The sequence below is a fragment of the Mytilus galloprovincialis genome, chromosome 2 (assembly GCF_965363235.1).
Source record: "Mytilus galloprovincialis chromosome 2, xbMytGall1.hap1.1, whole genome shotgun sequence".
Taxonomy (NCBI): Eukaryota; Metazoa; Mollusca; class Bivalvia; order Mytilida; family Mytilidae; genus Mytilus; species Mytilus galloprovincialis.
This window is the reverse complement of record NC_134839.1, coordinates 39,214,734-39,238,414: the sequence shown is the minus strand read 5'-3', so window position 1 is coordinate 39,238,414 and position 23,681 is coordinate 39,214,734. Positions and strand designations below refer to the sequence as shown.

The window sequence follows — 23,681 nt, the reverse complement described above, 5'->3', positions numbered from 1 at the left end:
TTCATCATATTTTCCTTTTCATGTATTCATTAAAAGAGGGACGAAAGATACCAAAGGGACAGTCAAACTCATAAATCTAAAATAAACTGACAACGCCATGGCTAAAAATGAAAAAGAAAAACAGAAAAACAATAGTACACATGACACAACATAGAAAACTAAAGAATAAACAACACGAACCCCACCAAAAACTAGGGGTGATCTCAGGTGCTCCGGAAGGGTAAGCAGATCCTGCTCCATTAAATGTCGCGTAATGTAAACTTGTTTGTAATTTGATCATGCAATGAACACAGTGGGAACATTTAACTTATTTTCATCTGTTTACCCGTCTCAATTACCTGTCCATGCCAGATATTCATTAACACAAGTAAACAACATGAAGTAGGAGTACTGTAAATGTTCATAAACTACAAAGACTTGCATTGAAAATTTCCCTATGAACTCCTATAGCAATTAGACTTAATTCATCTTTTGTTCAGGCGGATAAACTGTATATGCCAAACCCTTACTTGTGAAGATTTGTCTCATTGACAATCATACCACATCTTCTTTTTTATATGAAATAGAAGCGTAAAATAAGTCGACAAAAGATTGAAATGTTAAGGATTTATTAACTGTATTTAAAACTTCTATATTTTCCAATATTTGATTATTTCTGCTGCCATCAATTATCAAATTTGGTATACAAACGGTCCAACTGCCATCAATTTATCAAACCCTAGGTTTGAAAGGAGTATTATTATGTCAAACCTTTAGTCTTCCTTTAACCATTAATAAAACTTGTGTGCGTTTGTATGGCTGTGCGGGATGAACATTTTATAATTTTACATTCACGTCAAGTTATATTTGGATTTAAGTCCGCTGCCTCGTGTAGGAAGAGTTCCACGATCTTCCGTCAAGAAACCTTGTAAGAACCCAAGGTTCTGTTTTATATATAACAGTATGTAAAATAGCATTGAACTCTTTTGCACTCTGGTCTTACTTGCAGATATGTAAACAGTAAAATACAATGCAATAAAAATATATTTTTTATTTTAGTCATCACATTTTTTTCATGAATAACAGTTAAAATATAAGGCTGACTACTTCGAGTCTAAATATTTGTCATCTTCGTCTATCCAATAGCATTCTGTTTGTTAACTGTAAAATAAATAAAAGGTATTAATAAGTATGTAAAATGAATAAATGAACTAAACAAAATCATATTGCTTTATATAGATAATATAACAATGTCAACCATTATATCTGCATTTAAATTTGATTAATTTAAGTATCAAATTTTATCTTTGTAACCTACTAGAGTATTGACTCCTACATTTCCAGATTTGTTTCAAGAGCATTGATGGATGAATATACAGATAGTCAAAGGTAAAACAAACAAAAAAGCGGGGGTATAATCAATCTCATTAAAATCCGCTGTTCTGATACGCTACACTCAACTGTGTGTATCAGAACATCGAATTTTAATGAGATTGTGGTATAATAATACATACTGCTCAAACAAATATGTGTGTCATCCTTTTGTTACCATGATCCGATTGAATATAAAGTGTTCTCTTACTCGTTCCATGATTTGATAGAATAGAAATAGCTATTGTGACCCGTCCAATTGTTTAGGTAAAGACAAAGCTATTGTTACCAATTGGATGATTTGATTTGCTAGTTTAAGCTGTTGCTTCTTCTTCATTAGACAAGAAAGTGAGAAACACTTAATAAAACAGGACGAAAACTAGTTCCTTATAAAATATATTGTTAACTTCGCCTTATATTTGAAAGAAACAAAATAGAAACCATTCAGGAAAAATCAGATGTTAGTGATTGTATTATTGTATTTGATATTTCCATAAAGCAAACTTGATTAGTTTTCCTCGGTTAAACAAAAGACAAAAGAACGGAAAAGTTTGAGAATATGAGCCGTCCGAATTTGTCTTGGGCAGCAAAAATATTGTAAATCGATTTCTCCAACGAAAGACGGAAAAGGGTATTTTATTTATTCAAAATTGATATGCATGCTGGTCATTATATATAAACACTTATTTGAATAGGTAACTCAAAAAAAAATTCCTGCTAGTCAGTTTGATTCTGTACATCAATGAATATTTTCCTGATGTCATTTTGCTTTCGACTTATGGATTTGATTACCTTTAGGTATCTTACGCCTCTCATTAACTCTTTTTTAGCATTATCCAATTATTTTGGTTCTACCATTTAAGAATTTCCCAAATTTCCCAATTATTGGTAAATCAGTATTATGAAGTGTAAAGTGCCCAACCTATTTTAATCCTGATGACATCTAATATTTGAGGTAATTTATTTCAATCATCGCTTTTGCAATTAATGTTTATCAATTTTTAACTAAATGAAAAACTTACCACAAGAATATTTACACATATTTCCATAATAGAAATCAGTACATTGTATCCATGTTATTAACTGCATGCAATTCTGTGGGTCTCGATTATCATACAAAGATCTGACGGTATGATTAAGATGTTGTGATGTAGTTTTTGTAGTTGAACTTGGTGTTGAAATGGATGTTGAAGTTTTTGTCGTTGACGAGATTGTTGAAGGTTTTGTCGTTGACGAGATTGTTGAAGGTTTTGTCGTTGACAAAATTGTTGAAGGTTTTGTCGTTTGCATAGATGTTAAAGATTTTGTTGCTGAAGTTGATTTTTGTATGGATTTTGAAATGTGTGTAAATTTCGTCAGGTTTGGTTTTTTTGATGTCGAGAAATTTGACTTTGCCTTCGAAAATGTTGCTGTTAGTGACTGAAAGATAATTTTTGATTTTGCCATTGTACTACTTCCTGTTGGAAGAGAAAGTTTTCCGGGACTAATGGGATGTGCCGCAGTGCTGCTTTGTTTACTGCATGAATAATGGCAATGTTTTGCAACTATTGACATATTACAAGAGAACATTTTCAATGATCGTTTACAGTCAATTGGATCCAAACTGTTGTATATTGAAGCAACGCCTGTAGGAAGAATGACATTTGTAACGTGTGAAGTTGTCGGCAGTTGCTTGGAAGCTGGGGTTGTAGTTTTACTTGTTTGCGTCGAAGTTTGAAGGGTGCTAACCGACGGTTGGGGCATGCTATGTGAAATGGTATGTGATATGGGCGAATTAGTTGAAAAAACAGAACGACCAAAAGCTGTTGTTGTTTGTAACGTTTGCACAGATGGTAATGTAGGAGTTATGGAATGTAAAGCAAAGGACATGGCATTAGAAAACATTACGGGGACATTATAACACGTCATTGACACAACTGCAGATGATACGGATGAATATCCATGTGATAAAGAAATATCAGAAGTGGAAATGAAGTCACTGGAATGCTCTACAGACGATACAATGATACTAGGACTCATAGTTAAAAAAGGAATATGACTTGAATCAGAAATAGTAACAGATGATTTTGAGGAGAGCGGGACACAGGTAAGCGACATCTGCACACTGTTTGGTGACACAGAAGTAATAAAGAATGGCACTGTAGTTTCAGATAAAGATGAAGCATCACCAAAGGAGGTTAGTGGTACGCTTGATTGTAACGATTGCATACTAGACCAAAAGGGTGATGTAGATATCTCAGAAGATAAAAGTAAACTGGATGGTAGTTGTGTACTTAGTGATATAAAAGAACTGGAATCTATAGATGTAACAGAATCCATAAAAGATGGAACAGTTGTCGACACAGACTGACTGGATACTGTCACATGTGCATTTAACGAAATCGTTACACTGTTAGAGGAGGTACTACTAGACGCACTGTAAGATCCTACAGGTGTGCTTATAGAAGGCATGGCAATTGATTGATATGCAATTGATGATATTATAGACATTGTTAGTGGACCATTGGAAGACAAAACAGATGCAGTTGGTATATTTGATATAAATGAGGCACCTGATGATGGTAAAATATTGGAGGAGTGTATCTGTATGGCAGAGGAAGCGGAGCTAGAAATTGACATCGTTTGCACATAGTTAGAAGATTTTGGACCATTGGAAGATACAGATGCAGTTGGTATATTTGATATAAATGAGGCACCTGATGATGGTAAACTATTGGAGGATTGTATCTGTACGGCAGAAGAAGCGGAGCTAGATATTGACATCGTTTGCACATTATTAGACGATTTTGGAACACTAGGAGACATTGTAAGTAAAGGAGTGGAAATATCTGAACTACCAGGAAGTAACGATTGTTTACTGGATGATAAAGATACAGTATTTATATTTGAGGTTGATAGTGACATAACGGAGTTTTTAATTGAGGTTGTATATGACATGCCGGGACTAATATTGAACTGTGTAGATAATTTGCTAGGATTAATATTTGATAATGCAGAAGATACCAAAGGACTGTGACTTGATTGTGCAAATGATACACTTGGACTAGTACTTAACGGTGTCGATATACCTCCTGATTTTAAACTTGAAGATGCAGATGCCATCCCGGAATTTATATTTGAGAGTTCGGATGACATACTAGGATTAAGACTTGAAGGTATGAATATTCTACCTTGATTAAGTGTTGAGGATGCAGCAGTTATACTTTGAATAATACTCGAGGGAGCTGATGACATAATTGGATTTATATTTGAGAGTGCTGATGACATGATGTGATTTGAAGATGCCGATACCATATCAGTATTCAGACTAGAAGGTACTGATAGCATGATAGGGTGAACACTTGAGATCGCAGATGACATAGCATGATTTAGACTTGAAAATAGAACTGACGAGTCAGAAATTTTACTAGAAAGTCCTGGTGGTGCACTAGGATTTAGGCTTGCGAAGATTGACGATTTAGTTGGAATCTTAAACAAGGATGAGTCTTGATTTAAACCACTGGTCAAACCTTGATTTTGACCCGAAGAGACTGGGATTTTGTTTGTATTTGGACTTGAGAGTACAGATGTCATGCCAGGATTTAAGACTGATAAGGATTGTAAAGAACTTAAATGACCAAGCGATGGCTGATATCCTGATTGCACAATTGACGATTGTAATAATGGGACAGTAGATAATAGCCGTACTGAACTCAAAGGTGGTGAGCTTTGCACAATTGATGAAGTAAACTGTCTTATACCAGACTGTGATAGGGAAACAGAAGCAGTTATAGAAGAAGAACTTACAGAACTCTGAAGGAAGGAGTTTGTAACAAACTGACTTCTCAGTATATTGGAACTTTGAACTGGCAGCAAAGAATTCATTGCAGATACAACATTTGTATACTGACCAGAGCTTGCATAAGTAGTAGATATCGCTGGATTCCCTTTTCCTAGCAAACTTGAGCTTCCAATTGTGTTACTAGATGTTATCCCTACAGAAGTAAATGAACTCACAAAGTTACCAGAAACAGATTGTATATTACTAGAACCTTTTATGACAGATGATGTAAATATGCCTGTTACACCTGATGATAGGCTAGTGACACTAGATGCCTGCATTGATAATGTTAAGCTAGTGACACTAGATGCCTGCATTGATGATGTTAAGCTAGTGACACTAGATTCCTGCATTGATGATGTTAAGCTAGTGACACTATATGCCTGCATTGGTGATGTTAAGCTAGTGACACTAGATGCCTGCATTGATGATGTTAAGCTAGTGACACTAGATGCCTGCATTGATGATGTTAAGCTACTGACACTAGATACCTGCATTGGTGATGTTAAGCTTGTGACACTAGATGCCTGCATTGGTGATGTTAAGCTAGTGGCACTAGATGCCTGCATTGATGATGTTAAGCTAGTGACACTAGATGCCTGCATTGATGATGTTAAGCTAGTGACACTAGATGCCTGCATTGATAATGTTAAGCTAGTGACACTGAACATGGCAGAAGTAAGGCTAGAAGGATTAATTTGATTTGAATTTTGATTCATAGTTGTAAATAGGTTCGTGATTGGTTTTGATGGGTTAATTTGGGTTTGGCTTAGCTGGGTTGATTGAATTCCATTCAAAAAAGAAGTCCTAGATATAATGGACGTTTTGTCACTATTTTGGCCATGAGTAACAACAGAAACTGAACTGTGAAACATGCTGGAACTTAATAATTTAGAAGAAGGTTTTGAACATGAATAATGACAGTGTTTTGCAACTATCGGCACCGCGCAGGAGAACATCAACAATGATCGTTTACAATCTTTAGGGTCAAGTGAGTTATAAATAGATGCTTGACCAGTTGGTAAGACATTATGGGTCGCAGAAGAGGAAACTGCATTTGTTGGAGTAATTGATATTGATGCAATTGCAGTTGACATTGGTGAAATTGAGGATGATTTAATTGTATTCTGTGTCATCCTCGAAGAATGTAGAATGTAAGATGTTACACCTATTGAAATTGAAGAGGGCAACATTGAAGTTGGTGTACTTTGAATTGTTGAGAACGAATTATACATTGTATTTGAGTGTAATGAAAGCATATTGTTCAAAGAGGTTTGACTCGGTGAAACATTAATATTAGCTGCTGACATAGGCGTTGCAATAGAGGATGCATGAGTTGTTTGTACATTGCTTACTGCAACTGGTGTTCTTGTAGATTGTTTACTTGTTATAGTAGTTGTTTGTCTAAATGGAATTGTATTGGTGGAAGATAACAAATTGTTTCCTTGTTTTAGATTGCATGAATAAAAACAGTGCTTATTTACTATAGGGTTAGTGCACGGATCGACCAGTAAAGCCCGTTTACAATCTAATGGATCCCTAGTATTATAATTCGATGCTTGTCCCGTCGGAAATATTTTATGTGTTATAGGTAGTAATGCGGTTGGTTTTATTGTAGTTGACTGTGTAAATTTAGGGTTTGGTGTTGTTAATGGAGAAGCAGTTGTTGTTTTTAATGTGGTTTTTGTTGAAGTTAACGTTGTACTAGCTGTGGTAATATTTGGACGTTTGCTTGATGTTGATATGGATGTACTTGAGCCTGGGGTCGTTTTTTGTAAAGTTACATTTGGATGCGGACCATCTGAAATAATAGAAATGATAGATATGTATGCACTAATATAGGTCAGTGTATATAAAACTGAATGAAGTCATTATATGATTTCACAAGGATTGATATTCAAACGGAAGATTAATTCATTCCAGAGCTTTTAACCACACATACTCTAAAACGGTCCTTTGATTACTCCCTGTTTTGGGTAGAATTCATGTTGCTCAGTCTTTAGTTTTTTTTAGTTGTGCTTTGTGTATTGTTCTTTGTATTTTTGTTGTTTTTCATCCGTTTGCATTTTTTGGCACAATAGTATTCATAATAAGGGGTCAAATATAGATTAGATAGAAAGAAAAATGGAAGGTCAAGATCAAGAAAAATAAAACAAAACTCACAAGACCAGTTCACCCTACTCCTCCCTTATGTACATGTTGTCTATCCACTATCACAAACCTTTTTATGGGTTGTTGTTGCTTTATCATTGTTTTAAACTGTTTTACAATGTTACTTTCAACTTTTCTTAAAAAACTCATAAGCTTTGTTTTAAAATCGTCGAAATACTAGCGTCTTGCTTTGTACTAAATCACAGATAAGTTGTAAATATAAAATTTTAATCCTAGTATCTATGATGAGTTTAATTGTTTCATAGTGAATGTAAGATAAATAACTCGCAACATTATTTGTTGTGAGTCATGCCTTCAAATCGATTAAAGTTATTAGTAACTACTTTTGTATACTGTAAAACTATATACGACATGTCAGCAAAATATCATGGCGATAATATAAATTTACATATGACAGGTAGGGCTTTTTTTGTGATATGTATGGCTAAGTTGATATCTCATTGACATCTTCTCTGCATATTTTTCATTCAAATTGCATATTTAGTAAGCCTATAAAGGTTATGAGGGAGAAAGACAAACTAAAATCGACACTGCATAAGTTTTCCAGTAATCATCACAATTTGTTGACCAAATTGATTCGTCTGCGTCTCAACTCACTAGCAACATGATTTTGCAGTCTTCGATTTTAAAATAACCAAAATAGTCGTCACTATATAATTTTGCAGAGTGTATCTTATTCCTGATTGTGATATTTTGACTGAGTGTGAATTTGGATTGCGGGTGATGCATTCGTATAATAAGACGATTACACGCCCGCTCTCGCCCCATTTTTGGAGTTCATAAGATTCCTTTGGGTTTTGCTTGTTATCATGATTTTAAATTTTAACCGATTAACGGAATTTTAACATTGATTAAGTAATATTGCATAAATTCTGGCAAACACCAAATCTCAAATCGGGGGATTCATTTAGATTTTTTAATTATAATATATCTTTCAATGTTGAGGATTCAAATATCAATGTCAAAAGCAGATTATACATTTATTAACATTATGTGAATAAACATCCTTTTCATCAAATTACTATTAACTTATGCAGCATGAAGTGACTTCAATTTTAATTATACATAAATCTTTATATATGTTGTTTGATACATTTGAAAATTACCATTATAAATTTGTAGTACATCTCTGTTACTTCAAAATAAGTTTGACCAATGCAACTGTCATGCAAAGGTACTTATCTTGAAACCAATAGTAATGATTACAAATAAAGGATTTCATATTAACTTCTTTTTTCTACTGCTTGAAACCAAATTGAATACAGTTAAACTATGTTTAATTTGTGGTTGCTTTTTAACGTTCAGGAGAAATATTTTATCTTATTCCGGCTGAGAACAAAACCAGTTAATCAGTAAGAAAGTTTTTTTTTCTAATGTGGGTCTGATGAATTTGGTGCAATAATACTGGTACCTTTGTTGTTGTTATTTTGAAAAAATGCTAAAATTATGGAGCGTTCTCAATTATATTTATATATTCTGACATGTCAGAACCGTCTTTTACCCGTTAGCTTTGTCACATTGTCATACACGCGTATTGTTGGCGACATTGGAAAGGAAATAATCATGATAATACTAATTAGTTTTACTATAACATTAATGTACTTCTATGATACTTCAATATTGCATTTATATAAATATTATGACCAATCTATAAGGTATTTATAATTTGTATCTGTTAGCGATTTTATGTTTGAAATAGCAAGTGTAAATTATCTCAACTGTCATTTACAAATAATTATTTTACATTAATACAAATGATTATAAATAATGAGAGTCATAACCAGTAGTAATTAGGTGCTGATAGACTAATTGACACAAAATATCACGGTAAACGTTTAATTTACATTGTTGGTGACATTGTTTAAACGTTTAATTTACATTGTTGATGACATTGTTAGCCATTCACAAAGTGTTGGTGTACTTTATATTTCAATAAATATAACTTAAAATGTTTCGGTTTTTATATATGTCGTTACTTTTGTTTGCTTTATATAAAGTTTATATAAAGCAAAAACAAATAACGACATATATTTGATGCTATGTATAAAAGACGGTAAAAGATGCTAAGAATATTAGTGCATAGGAATAAAAACATAAAATTGTTAGCAATTTCACCTTTTTATTGTTTACTTAATGCTCTAAATTATCGGCATCAAATTCAATAACTTAATGGCTACAGCATAATAGAAATTGTAAAAAGGACTCAATTACTTATTGTCATATTATAAACTTTTTATAATTGTTTTCCGGTTTGTCTTAACCTGCTCTTGTGTGGGTATATTGAATCGTAAAAGTTTTTAGCCTGATATCGTTGATGAGTTTACATCTACAGTTAGATTTAAGTTTGTGATGTTTGGTGTACATGAATATTATTACATTGGTTTTTGAGCCTTTTATCTGCTTACCCTTCCGGAGCTCCTGAGATCACCCCCAGTTTTTGGTGGGGTTCGTGTTACTTAGTCTTTAGTGTTTTCTATGTTGTGTCTTCTGTACTATTATTTGTCTGTTTATCTTTTTATTTTTAGCCATGGAGTTGTCAGTTTATTTTCTATCTATGAGTTTGACTCTTCCTCTGGTATCTTTTGTCCCCCTTTAAAGGTCACTGATGTGTCCTCAGACAAATTTAAAAACTCATTCATTACATGATAAGACACTGGTTATTTCAATCTGAGACATAGCATACATGATTGAAGGTATACCTAAGCATAATAAGTACACTGGGAAGATTTGAATAAAAAAGTACTTTTTTCGTTTGACTGTAGACCATTTCAAACAATTATTTGTTTGATCCCTACATACCAAGAGTAAGATAAGGTTAATAAAATGATCATACCTATGATTTCACATCCTATCAGGTCAAATCGGAGGCCGGAATGGTTGTGCCAATCTGATGGGTAAACTCTCACACATTTGGCAAACACTGGACAACCAAACTTATTGGTAACTTTTGTTTTGTCATCTGTATTAGCAATAAATTCCTTTAAAAAAAAGAATAGAGATAAAAAATTTAAAATATTTGTTGGAATTTCAAACATACCACAAACAACCCAAAATCTGAAATATAAAAGAATTAAAAAAACAAGAAAAACAGAATAAAAATGGATGTCCTTGTATACAGATTACTATAATTTTAAAACACTTTCTTCGACTAAATTAAATGTATCTTGATTGCCTCCCGTCGTTACTTCTTCCTATTTTTTAATCACCATGTCAAGAGGCTTCTATTGGTAGTAGAAAAAAATCTAACTTATAATTAGTTTAAGGTCGTATAAGTGACACTCTATTTCATGAAGATATCCTATATTTAACGAATGTCGTTTTCAATATTACTTCACATATATGAACATTAGGAAATATTGTTGGCGTCAATGGTACTGTCATTCAATAATTCAACAACAAGACCTCAAACCTTTGACAATCTGTCTTTAACAGAAAGTCACTGTCTTAACCATATGCACTAAATCGTATCTGTATGATGACTTTATTAGGTTAATTACTAATTTTAGCTACAAACAATGACCTTATAATTCATTGGATGCCATATTGGGAATTGTTATTTGATAACAACATGTGAAATACCATTGTAAAGTGATTGTGACTTTCAATTATATGACTTGATGTTATGAAATTGGATTTTAAGAAAATTTCATGTGTTTTACATGTATTACGGACACGCGCGCTGCTTAAACAGAGAGAAAGAAAACAAAATCTTCAAATTTAACATACGTATTACAGATCATGCATGTTATTCTATATCAAAATCGACTAACTCAAGTCACAGTGACCCAAGTATAGATACTGTTTAGCATAATAGTTGTGCGCGTTGTAAATATATATCAAAACTTTATTTCCTGAAATTATCTTAAGTAAAATCTGGTTTTGTTTTAGTATTTTGCGTGGTGTTTCTCAATATACATTTGTACCTTAGGATTCTGAAGTTGTTGCCAGTTGACACAATCCTGACTATACTGTATTGAAAATTTGGTCACCCATTGTTGCATGTTGTCTACTCCTTGAGTTATTATGTTGTCTATCATTTGTGGTTTGGAAAATGTAGCCTGGAAACAGTAAGTTAATATGATATTAATTTATAATAATTTAATTTTGGATGTATTGCGTCTTCTGATTGGCTGACGTTATTTTGTTATCAGCCCATAGACATAATTTAGTCATGTGACCGTGACGTCATCAACAGTTTTTTTTATGGTTTTCTACGGTTTAAAATGGAATTTAGAATTAGATTATAAGAAATTACTGTAATATTTTTCTGTCTATTCGAAATAACATAAAAAATGTGGTATATGAACAACGTTCTATTAAAAGAGTAATACAAAAATAAAAGTATTTGATTGAATCAAATGCTGTACAGGCCATGCAAAATTACATCTGGTTTATCTTTTCCTACATGGATTGTTTTAGTTTTAATGCATGTATCTTTCCTTTTAACAATTCTATGATATATGTTCTCCTTAATATAGACGCGACCACAGCTGTATGGTGTTTACACTATATATACTTATGCTTTGTATATCTTAAATTCAGCATAAGAATGTAAGCATTTTATTGGAAACGGATCTTGTTCAGCAGAATTCGAACTCAAGCTAATGAGACGTCAACTGAAACACCTGCTGCGCGGCGTCTAACGGTCTTGACCATTTGGTCAGTGTGACTATAAAATATGTCTTATTATTATTATTATTATATATAAAGCTAACCACATGACATAATGCTTAGAAGGATAGAATTAAGTTTATATAGTTACAACACATCGTAAAGGATGGGATGACAATGATCCTTGTATATATATTAGTATCATCTTCAAATCTTTTGTGACTTATATTATTTTGTTTATAAATTTAACTGTCTCGAGTGGTTAATGTCCATTTCAGAATCTATATGCCAACTTATTTTAAGGCTTTTATCAATTAAAAAGGCATTTCACAAGGCGTTATACGATCAGACACAAGACATCATATAAATGTAGATATAAATGCATTTACGGATGTTGAATATTTTTAAAGTTGTCATTCAAAATCTCAAACAAATTACTTGAAATATAATTCAACCAGGGTAACCAACAGATAGTTTTTTTATAAAATGCAGAAAAAGATATGCTTATCAAAATGGTAACGAGCGTAACACATAATCTTGGCCCCATTTTTTTGTAAACAATTCCAGCTGTGTGAAGCAAACTTTAAGTTCCACAACTTTTAATTAAAATAAGTTCCTTTGAATAGTAAAAATCACCAGTGTGTACTTAATTCAGTAAAATCATAATACAACTGACAAGTTGTTTCTTACTTAGAAAAACAGTATGCCTTTCTGAAGATAGTGTTATAAATGACCAATCAACACTTTATCACTTTACAAAATTAAGTTTATAAGTTATAATCTGCAAGTTTTCTTACCTAAATTACATCAATTCAGACATTCATTTTACCTGTATATATTGTTTACCATCATGAGTCGGTGTCCAGCCTCCAAGCATTGTGCCGTATTGCTGTAAATGTTCCGTTTTCGTGTCCAGTACAGCCCTTGAAGGAGTTGTTCCAGTAGTTGGATTATGAAATGTACTAGACGCTGTCAAATTAACATGACTACCGAGAGTTGCGTTATTAATCAACGAATTGTGACAAAGTTGACCTTGTGTTGGTTTTACTATTGACATAGTTGTTTTAATAGGTGTAGTTGTCGGCGTCTGTGCTGAAGTTAGTTGCAATTTTGGTATCGTTGCTGCTGTTGAAGCAGCCGATTGTTGCATAGTTACTCTATAACAACCAATCAAATCCATTCTCATTGAAATACTATTGTGAAAGTCTAGTGGATTTATTTGTACACATAGGGCTTTAACCGGACTACTGAACATATTCGTAACCTCGGTATTTTCATCAGTATTTCCAACAAAATTCTGGAAAAGAATCACAAGACATTTTTATACTGGTTAAAAATAAATGCATTTGATTGAAACTGTTTTCTCTATAATTTACGTAATTCAGTTGTTAAAAACAGAGATAGGAGATACCAGAGGGAGAAAAAAAAACTTATAAGTCGAAGATGAGCCGACAAAAGTATATAGTAAAATTAAAAGTGAAAAACGACGAGAAGACAAACAAGATATACAAAACACCACATAAAAAAATAAAAATTGAGCAACACGAACCCCACAAATAACCGGGAGACATTAATAAACTTTTTTAACACACAAGCCAGTTCTAATCTAAGAAGCTTTCGGTTTGTTGGATTTTGATAATTCGAAAAATCTCTTACATATGTATCGTTCACATATGAGTTATTTAAAACACATTTGCTTTATAAATAATGTCAACCTACTACTGTGGACACCGATCATTCATTTAATATCACATAAGTCTGGGATAAGAAAAATAAAGAAAGTAAATAGAAAAAAACAAAATAAATAGAGAATTGCTTAAATAATAGTACTTTGTTTATAAAATAATTTATGTTTGAAAGAAAATTTGAATGTAGACGATAAACAGCACAAAATAGTTACCCCTCCTCCTACAGGATGAATAATGTTATAACGTTTGCAATCAGCGCTGTATAATACTCTGTACTTTTTTGTCCATTCTTTACCGGGGCCGTCTTTACCTTGAGTTACTACACCAGTGATTGTTGAAAGGCTGGGTAATTGTACCTAAAGATGTAAATAAACTCATCATAGATACCAGGATTGAAATTTTGTATTTGCGCCAGACGCGCGTTTTGTCTTCAAAAGACGCACCAGTGACGCTCGAATAAAAAAAGAGTAAAAATAGGCAAAATGAAGTACGAGGTTGAAGAGCATTGAGGACCAAAAGTTCCTAAAAGTTTTGTCAAATACATCTGAGGTAATCAAGTTCTGAGGTAGAAAAGCCTAAGTATTTCAAAAACAAAGTTTTGTAAAAAGATAATTCATGTATATGACCATATCAATGATCATTCATGTCAACACCGAAGTGATGACTACTGGGCTGGTCGTACCCTCAGTGAATAAAAACTAAACCAGCAGTGGTTGTAAATAAACTCATCATAGACACCAGAAATGAAATTTTGTATTCACGCCCGACGTACATTTCGTCTACAAAGACACATTAGTGACTCTCGAATCCCCCTAAAAATTAATGTTCATTCCAATAATGTTATTTATTTATTAAAACAACGTAATATTACCAAAACATTAACAAGAAAATATGATTAGCATAAAACATATTTTTTGTCCTTAACTGCTTAAATTTTAATTACTAGTTTTCATACGATTCCGAAATTTTGATTGACAAAGGTGTTCTAAAAGTTAAATTTTATTTCTCAATAAAAGTTTGTAAACAATGACTGCACGTTCTCTCCGTGACAATATAAAATAAACTGCTGCGCCATGAGCGCATGATATGCCCGACGTCTTGTGTGGACGTTTTATGCAATAATCATCAATAGTTTCTGAGAAAGTTTTCAGCAATAACCATATATTGTTTTTGAGATACGGTGCGACATGTAAAAAACATCCTCCCCCTTTTTTACAAAATACTCAATAACTCAAAAATAAAATTTTGAATCATCACCAAAAAGTATACAGATCTTAAGATTAATATAACTAAGAAGTGTGTAAAGTTTTAATCAATAATCAAAAATCGTTTTTGAGATACGGCGCGACATGTAAAAAAAAACCTCCCCCTTTTTTTACAAAATACTCAGTAACTCAACAATGAAACTTTGAATCATCACCAAAAAGTATACAGATCTTAAGATTAATATAACTAAGAAGTGTGTAAAGTTTTAATCAATAATCAAAAATCGTTTTTGAGATACAGTGCGACATGTGAAAAAAAAACACACCCCTGTTTTAGTTACAAAGTGCCGTAACTCAAAAAGTTTTAATCTTATTTTCACCAAAAAGTATACAGATCATTTTACCATCATAAGAAACAACAATATTAAGTTTCATGAAATTTGGATAAGCCGTTCTCAAGTTACGGTGCGACATGTTTACGCCGGACAGACAGACAGACGACACCGGACATTTTTATACCATAATACGGCCCGTCAAATCAAAATTTTGACGGGCGTATAAAACTGCACTGAAAAACAAACACAACTCTTAACTAAGACCCAGCTGAAGCCCGCCTCTTTTTCACACATTCCTCTTTTCCATTCTCAATTTTAAATGTGATTCAAAAAATGGAAAACAGATTTTTTTGAAGTTTTTTTGGGGTTGTTAAAGAGTTGAACCTTCGCAAATGTTTAATATGAAACGCTAATTACAAATTTTTCTTCGGAAAACACTTTTAAAAACACAATAAAATACAGGAAGAAGCAAAAAAAAAAAGACAATTTATCTTCGACTGCACTTGCTTTCCGTGACAACGTTAATGCTTTTACAATGTAATAGAAAGACAAACGAATTGCTTGATTTAACTCGTTTTTGATGGTTGTAGTATACAAATATACTAGAACACACCCGCGAAAAAATGTGGAGCTGAATAGCTAAGGTTTACTTGAGAAAGAATGCAGGGTGTGCTTAGGCTTTGTTTTCTTTTAATTTTAATTTTAATAGATAATGAATAATTTTCCTTGCCCACCATACTTTGTGTACAAAAAATAAACCTTTTGTCTAATCAAAAGTAAGCGATATCCACTGCTTCAGAATTAGAATGTTTTCTTAAAACAGATGTTTCTCATTCAAAAAATATTAATGCACGAGTGCAACTTTCTTTTCTTGGCATGCAGAAAAATTATAACTTTTTAGGGACTATTTTTGGATGCCGAGAATATGAAAAGCTATTTGACACAATATCACAGATGGAATTCATGATTCCAATGTCAATTCCCTGTTACAAACAATTTTTAAGCATTTCAATAATATTATTACATATTTGCGATTCTATGTACACTCAAAACTCAAAAACGATAATCATTACTATTGTCTTAAATAAATGAACAGGACTAGATATTTTATATATCATGAAATAGTTCTCCGACAGCTTTATTACATAGTAAACACTGATAATATATTGGTTATATATCAATAAAAACATTTTGACTACGTTTGAATCTTATGCAATTTTTGGGTTCATAGACATATCCGAAAACTGGCTGCTAGCGTAGTGGCTTCTAGCGAGTGGCTGCTAGCTTGAGCCTGGTATCAAAAGCCCTCTCCCTTTTTTCCAAAGTCCGTTATTTGTTTCTTCTCTGTTAAATTCAATTATTTTCGTGTTTCTGGCCTTAGACCACAAATATTCTTCCCCTTTGCTACAATGCATTTTTTGGTAAAAGTCAAATTAAATTAAAAGTTTGCACCGCTTCAAGCATGAAACAAATGTAACTGCTTATAGACCATTTTTATTCTAATAAAATATGCTTTAAGGACAATCCATCAGTGCTTTTTCGTTTGAGAGCCATATTAACATGCCAATGGTAGCTATAGGATTTGAATCTTGTATAAATGACTAAGGCTTATTTGAGGAGGTAGTCGGAGGGGTCCTGATCCCGGAATCCCTGGCTTAAAAATATGAGATCCCGAGGTCCCGAATTTAAAGAAATTCAAATCCCGACATCCCGAAATTCGAAAAAAGAATTCCCGGATCCCGTAAGGATCAATCCCGAAATCCCGAGCTTAAAAACACCCGATCCCGACGTCCCGAAAAGGTCATAACCCCCTCTAATTTCTACCCTACTTTCTTTTTGGCTAAACCACTACTTTCACTTTTAACAATAAATTTTTATGCCCCATTTATGTGCATTATGTTTTCTAGTCTGTGCGTTCGTTCGATAGTCCGTCCGTCTGCCCCGCTTAAGGTTAACGTTTTTGGTCGATGTAGTTTTTTGATGAAGTTGAAGTTTAATCAACTCGAACCTTAGTAAATTTGTTCCCTATGATGTGATCTTTCTAATCTTATTGCCAAATTAGAAATTTTACCCCATTTTTACGGTCCACTGAACATACAAAATGATAGTGCCGATGTGGCATCCGTGTATCTTATTTCCACATGTTTTACTTATTTCAATATATTTGCAACTGATATGACCCCTTAAGTAGTAAACATTTCAAAGAAAGCAGTAGACAGAATACAGAGAGTCTCTGTATATAATTGTCCTCTGTTAGGAGGTGTAACAGTTGTGGTTCTTGCGATCTAAAAACCATGATATGGAGAACGCTCTGATTGGTTCTCAATTTACTTGTGCATGCGTTTAAAACCGGAAGTCTTATCTATGACTAAAAGTCAGTCTGATGACGGAAACAATATCCGGATGCTTTTTTTGTCGTTTTTCTCCCAAAATAACTCAATCTCAATAATCATAAGAATGGATGACAAATACGACTATGCATGTTATCTATAGGACACAGAGGTATGATGATTAATTTATTGTGGAATGGAGAGAAGCGACACACAAAATGAGGTCTTCTCGTTTAATAGTATAAATACAGTAAAAATTGTATGATACCTTTTGTAATTTTATAGGATTGTTAACATTTTTAGAACACGTGCTTCGGTCAACTCTTTTACATCGCAATAAAATTACAAAAAGGAAGCATTTATTTCTTATTTGAAGTGCATAAATCACCAGGTTCAATGTAATATAAAACAGAAAATTAATGTGTTTGTGGTAGTATCATCTGTGTGTCAAGGCAAATCATAGATTTCGTACAAAATAGCAGGTGGCTGAACATTATAACGAATGGAATTATCTTTAACTTATTTCATCAGCAACTACCCAGAGGAAATATCTTCTTCCTAATTGAATAAATATGAATTGTCCTGAATCATTCATTCAAACCTTACTTTGATAAACTGATTTGTGTCTTGGACTGCTGCAGACCAACCGCCATGTAGTGTAACGCCAATTGTCATGGTTTCTTTAGCATGCAAACGACCTCTATCTGCACTAAAATCATTAGTTTTATCGGCCTTCATCAATTCACTACTAGATGTCATGGTTATGTTCCCTCTGTAGGGCATATTTGAAAATAAGGATGAATTGCAGTGCTGTCCTGTAAGAAAAAAATAATGGCTACAGCTAATCTGAATGTGTGCAAAGTATAATGATGTTATGCGATATGCAGGTGTGTAAGATGGACAATAAAATCAGCATAACTCGGTTTTAGGTGGACTTCGTGAGGATCAGTCTTTAGATTTCTGTGTTACGTGTTGGGTTTTTTTCGTTGTTTTTTTTTCGTTTTTGTGTGGGTTTTTTTCCTTAGCGTTGTCAGTTTATTGAATGTCCCTTTTGGTATCCTTTACTTCTTTTGAAAACTGTTAACATTAGCCTGTACAACTTGATTAACCAACTTGTTTCATTATTCAGGAAAGCTACAGAACTATTTGTGGTTCGTCTATCAATTAAATAAATTTTAACTCGAAGACTAACTACACACTAATATAAGCTTACAATATCATTCAGAAAACTACACTATCTCTAATTTGTTATCGTTACTTTGATACGAACAATTTTCATCTTGAAAACAATGCTTGGAATTTGATGCGACTGTTATACAAGTGAGGGGTTTAGCTATCTATACACCCAGGTTCAATCCACAATTTTCTACTCCAGAAAATGCCTATACCAAGTCATGAATATAACAGTTGTTATCTATTCGTTTGATGTGTTTTAGCTTTTGATTTTGTCATTTGATTAGGGACTTTCGTTTAGAATTTTCCTCGAGGTTCAGTTTTTCTTTTATTTTACTTTTTGTATGTATTTGTTATGGAGTTTGGATGAACTCTACATGAGTGATATATGATTTGTGTCTTTCTGTCTTTTGTAAGTTAAAACTCAACGGAAAGGAAACAAAAATAAGTGAGATATCTATCAAGATCAGTCGGCGCAAGTACAAAACATATCAATGTGCATATTTCTTCCATAAATAAGCAACACTGTGATTTTATAATTGCTCAAATGTCACTATAAATAACACTTTTTTTTAATTAGATATTCTTATATTTTCTAATGACTACTTTTATTTGATATACGTGAATTAAAGGGTTGTTAATTCGAGCATAAAAGAGAAAATCGTTTGCCGAACTTTGTATGCGACTGTTTACCTCCCAAAATGGACAAAAGTTTGTCAACATTTATTTTCCAACTACTTATCATTCCATGAAACAATAAACTAAAATACCTTTTAAAATGAAAACACCATAGATAAAGGCAAAATCACCAAATCAAAATTCAATAAACACACTAAGTTCTAAAACAGATTTTTAAACTACAATTTAAGTACTTCCCACAAAAGTACTAGTAAATCCTAATTTAATTTGGTCCTATTTTGTATAAGAATACATTTTTTTATCATTATTATATACCATAGGCGGATCCAGCCCTCCCCTTTTTTGTGGGAAATATTTGGTTGATTATATAAGAAATCACTGAAGCAGAACTGGAGCCCCTTCCCCTTTCACAGTGTGCCCCCTTATGAAAGGTTCTTGACCTGCCACCGTATAGTAAAGGTTAAGGTGAATGAAAGCAGGAAAATATCCAGTATTGTAATATTTTTTGGGCAGAGTGTGTGATTAGACGCTAAAAACAAATCTCTGAAAAACAAACTATTGTCTTCCTCTCTCTTATATAATATGATTATGATACAGACAGATAATGTGTTCACGCTCTGTTCTGTAGGTAAAACGTCAACAAATTATTTGTATTTTTACAACACGTTATCAATGCCATTCGCTTTAAAGACATTTTATATGTTTTGTAAACCTGAAAGTGGTTGTTGAGTCACAGATACACTATTTACTGACGAACTAGTTGCTTGTGAAGATACAGTTGATGGACTTGTGGGTTGAACCGTCACTTGATTGGCCAGCGTAGTAGCTGATGAAAGATTACTGGCTGAAATGCCTCCATTTTGAATTTGACATCCAATTAGTTCAAACCTCATCCCTATAGCATTATTCCATTCTTCTGGCTGTATTCGAAGACATTTCACAGCAGTAGGACATAGTAAAATGTTAGTGACAGGTGTATCTCTGTCTGTGTTAGCTTTAAAGATCTAAAACAAAGTACATAATGTATACAAAATAAATAGATATCAGATGGATACATGTACATGTATGAGGCAATATTATAAATAGATAATATGAATAAACTTATCATAGATACCAGGACTAAATTTTATATATACGCCAGACGCGCGTTTCGTCTACAAAAGACTCATCAGTGACGCTCGAATCCAAAAAAAAAAAAAAAAAAAAAAAAAAAAAAAAAAAAAAAAAAAAAAGGGCCAAATAAAGTACGAAGTTGAAGAGCATTGAGATCCAAAATTCCTGAAAGTGTTGCCAAATACAGTAATCTATGCCTGAGGTAGGAAAGCCTTAGTATTTCCAAACATTCAAAATTTTGTAAACAGTTAATTTATAAATATAACAATATCAATGATAATTCATGTCAGCACCTTCATGTTACCCTCGGGGAAATAAATCTCCACCAGCAGTGGCATGGCATCGATCCAGTGGTTGTAAATAAACTCATCATAGATACCAGGACTAAATTTTATATATACGCCAGACGCGAGTTTCGTCAACAAAAAAGTTTAAAAAAAAGGGGCCAAATAAAGTACGAAGTTGAAGAGCATTGAGATCCAAAATTCCTAAATGAAATTCACAAACACATATCAATCATTGCGAGAATTATAATACCTAGCACATTACTGAGTTGTACATATTCAGTCCTTTTCCAAGCATATTAAGTTTCATATCTCTGATTTTTTAAATGTTATTTAAGCCTTGTTTAATATTATTATATCACTTTCAAGAAGAACTCAGTATACTAGTATAAATTGCATTTCAGTTTTATATACTATTACTGGAATATTGAATAAATCCAGATGTTTTCAATCTTAACTCTAAAGAAATATATCTAAAATACTATTTATGTCCATATTGTTTTTCTATTACTAGTAACAAATGAGAATTTCCAGATGGCCTGGGCTTGGTTGAGGTTATTACTACAAAATTCCTACATTTATAGTAAGTCATTAAATATAATTGCCTTCCTGTAACATAAACGGATAAATCCAATCATATGCAATTTTGCAACATTCATTATCACTATGATAATTAAATAACGGAATTTCCGTTACGACATTTCTGTCAGTTGCTATTCATTGCTTCTGGTAGGAAATAGATTGCAACTTTACATTTTTACTGCATTTCCAAGTTTATTAAAAAATACATGCACTTTAGTGAGAGTTTAATTCAAATCTCCTGAAATAAATGTATGTAAGTCTGGTTTGGATGTTCGTCTTTTGTGCCTCCTTTTGTGTCGCGTTTTTGTGTTGATGCTACGTAAAACAATTACTATCTAATAAATCAATATCTTTCATACTCTTTACGTGTTACACATAGATGTGGTGTAGACTTTTAAATCTTTTTGTAGATGTATCTGACAAGATTTATTGAAACATGTGTCTTGTGCACATGAAAAAAGGTGGATTTTTCGTATTTTGGGGGGAATTGTTTTTTGTAAGTTTTTTGTTGTTGTTGTTTGGTTTTTTAAGTACAAACCTGGCCAGAGCTTCCACCAGAAACATTCCATGTTTTACAGTCTGAACTGTAGGATATTTTGTACTTTGTTACCCATTTATTGCAGCAACCATTTTTTCCTTGAGTAACTAATCCTTTTATAATGGTCGGATCGGAAAATTCTACCTACAAAATATTGCCTTTTTGTTTACAATTGAGTCATACATTTTTTTACTCGGGTGACCTTAATCAAAGTTATTTGAAGTAATGATATGACAGTTTCTTAGTGTGCTTTTAAGCATCCATTATAGTAGCTGATCAATACTACATACAGATATGCTGACGTTATCAAGTGCAAACTGATCTTTTATATCGCTTCATATGTATTAATAATTAATAATATCAATGAAATTTCATGAAAATATTTTTATTTGGAACAAACACATAAAAAATCCAATGGATTAAGTCTAAAGACGTCGATATCAGTCATAGAAAAACATGACATGGCTATCAGTCCTATTTTTTTAATAAGGATCTTCCCATTTCACACAACATGCGAGATTTGATATTTGCTTATGTAAAACTAATGTAATAGATGTGTGTCTACATTTTTGCTTAATCTTTCTCAATTCTCATTTGGTATTTCTCTACCTAATCCAACAACCATGCTCTTTGCCAAATACTTTTTTTTTTATTTCAGTGCAATAAAATTGAGAATGGAAATGGGGAATGTGCCAAAGAGACAACAACCCGACCATAGAGCAGACAACAGCAGAAGGTCATCAACAGGTCTTCAATGAACATGTTATAATTCATAGAACATAGATTTTCTTGGATCGCGTTTTTTATACATCTATTTTTCGATTTTCAATCTTATGATATTGCTCTGCTGGAGTCATACATTTTAAATTTTTCCGTGACAGGCATTTTTTTTTTCCTCTTACTGGAATCACTTGTAAAAGAGGAACGAAAGATACCAGACGGACAGTCAAACTCATAAATCGAAAATAAACTGACAACGCCTGGCTAAAACGAAAAAAGACAAACAGACAAACAAAAGAACACATGACACAACGTGGAAAACTTAAGAATATGCAACACGAACCCCACCAAAAACTGTCCACAAAATGCACAGAATGATGTTCTTTATCGAAATTAATTATGAGTTTATTTGATACTTTATCAGTCTTTGGGCTATGTTGAAAATAACTCTAGAAAAATCTAAAGGACGACAATACTTATTTTGACATACCTTAAAGTTCTAGTATATATCCTCAATATCCATGATGTATATAAGTGCTTACAAAAAGACAATAAACGAACTATATAAAAACCCCGCTGAATTCTTACCTGAATATACTGTTTAGTGTCTGATTTTTCTGGACTCCATCCTCCCATATATCTTATAGTTGTTTTATTTGTTTCTTCCTGTGAGTTGAGAATTGCCCTGTCTGGCTGATAACTGACCAGAACACTGCCTTTATCTTTTATACTGGACGAGGTGACAGTTGTGGTCAAATTGCTTTTAGTTGTCATTAAATTAGCACTGCATGCACCTGTAATAGCACTACTGGTTTACAGTACTATTGTACAACAAGGTTAGTTCAATCAGAAATTATTTAGGTTAGCCAAGAGACCAAATCAGGGTTTAAGTCTCTTAAATAGTACGATGACAAAGTAAGGAAAAGTCGCTTATTTAAGGAGTTTCATCGTCATTTAATAGAGTATGTTTCAATTCGCTTACGCAAAATGTAAAATAATCAACATTTATATGATATTTCAAACCTCAATTAAACAACAATTTCAAAATCATTTATCTCAAAAGCATTATTTCGACTAGCGCATTGAAACAAAATATACAATACAAAATCGAAGCTACAGGT

General features: G+C 32.8%; 1 protein-coding gene across 4 annotated transcripts in view; it reads right to left on the bottom strand.

Moving 5' to 3' along the window:
• Positions 1-1,015: 1,015 nt before the first annotated feature.
• Positions 1,016-23,681, bottom strand: part of LOC143063566 (uncharacterized) — a 37,348-nt gene continuing 14,682 nt past the window's right edge. The window contains exons 5-14 of one of the 4 annotated variants that reach the window (XM_076235779.1): positions 23,149-23,354; positions 21,841-21,984; positions 20,036-20,327; positions 18,118-18,326; positions 13,854-13,997; positions 12,783-13,250; positions 11,266-11,400; positions 10,176-10,320; positions 5,241-5,324; positions 1,016-1,140 (exon numbers count right to left, since the gene is read on the bottom strand). In XM_076235779.1, the coding sequence (XP_076091894.1) occupies positions 1,115-1,140; positions 5,241-5,324; positions 10,176-10,320; positions 11,266-11,400; positions 12,783-13,250; positions 13,854-13,997; positions 18,118-18,326; positions 20,036-20,327; positions 21,841-21,984; positions 23,149-23,354 (1,853 nt within the window). In that variant the 3' untranslated portion in view covers positions 1,016-1,114. Of the gene's footprint in view, positions 1,141-2,372; positions 6,972-10,175; positions 10,321-11,265; positions 11,401-12,782; positions 13,251-13,853; positions 13,998-18,117; positions 18,327-20,035; positions 20,328-21,840; positions 21,985-23,148; positions 23,355-23,681 lie in introns of all 4 variants that reach the window. The other 3 variants (XM_076235778.1, XM_076235776.1, XM_076235777.1) reach the window with 3 other exon arrangements.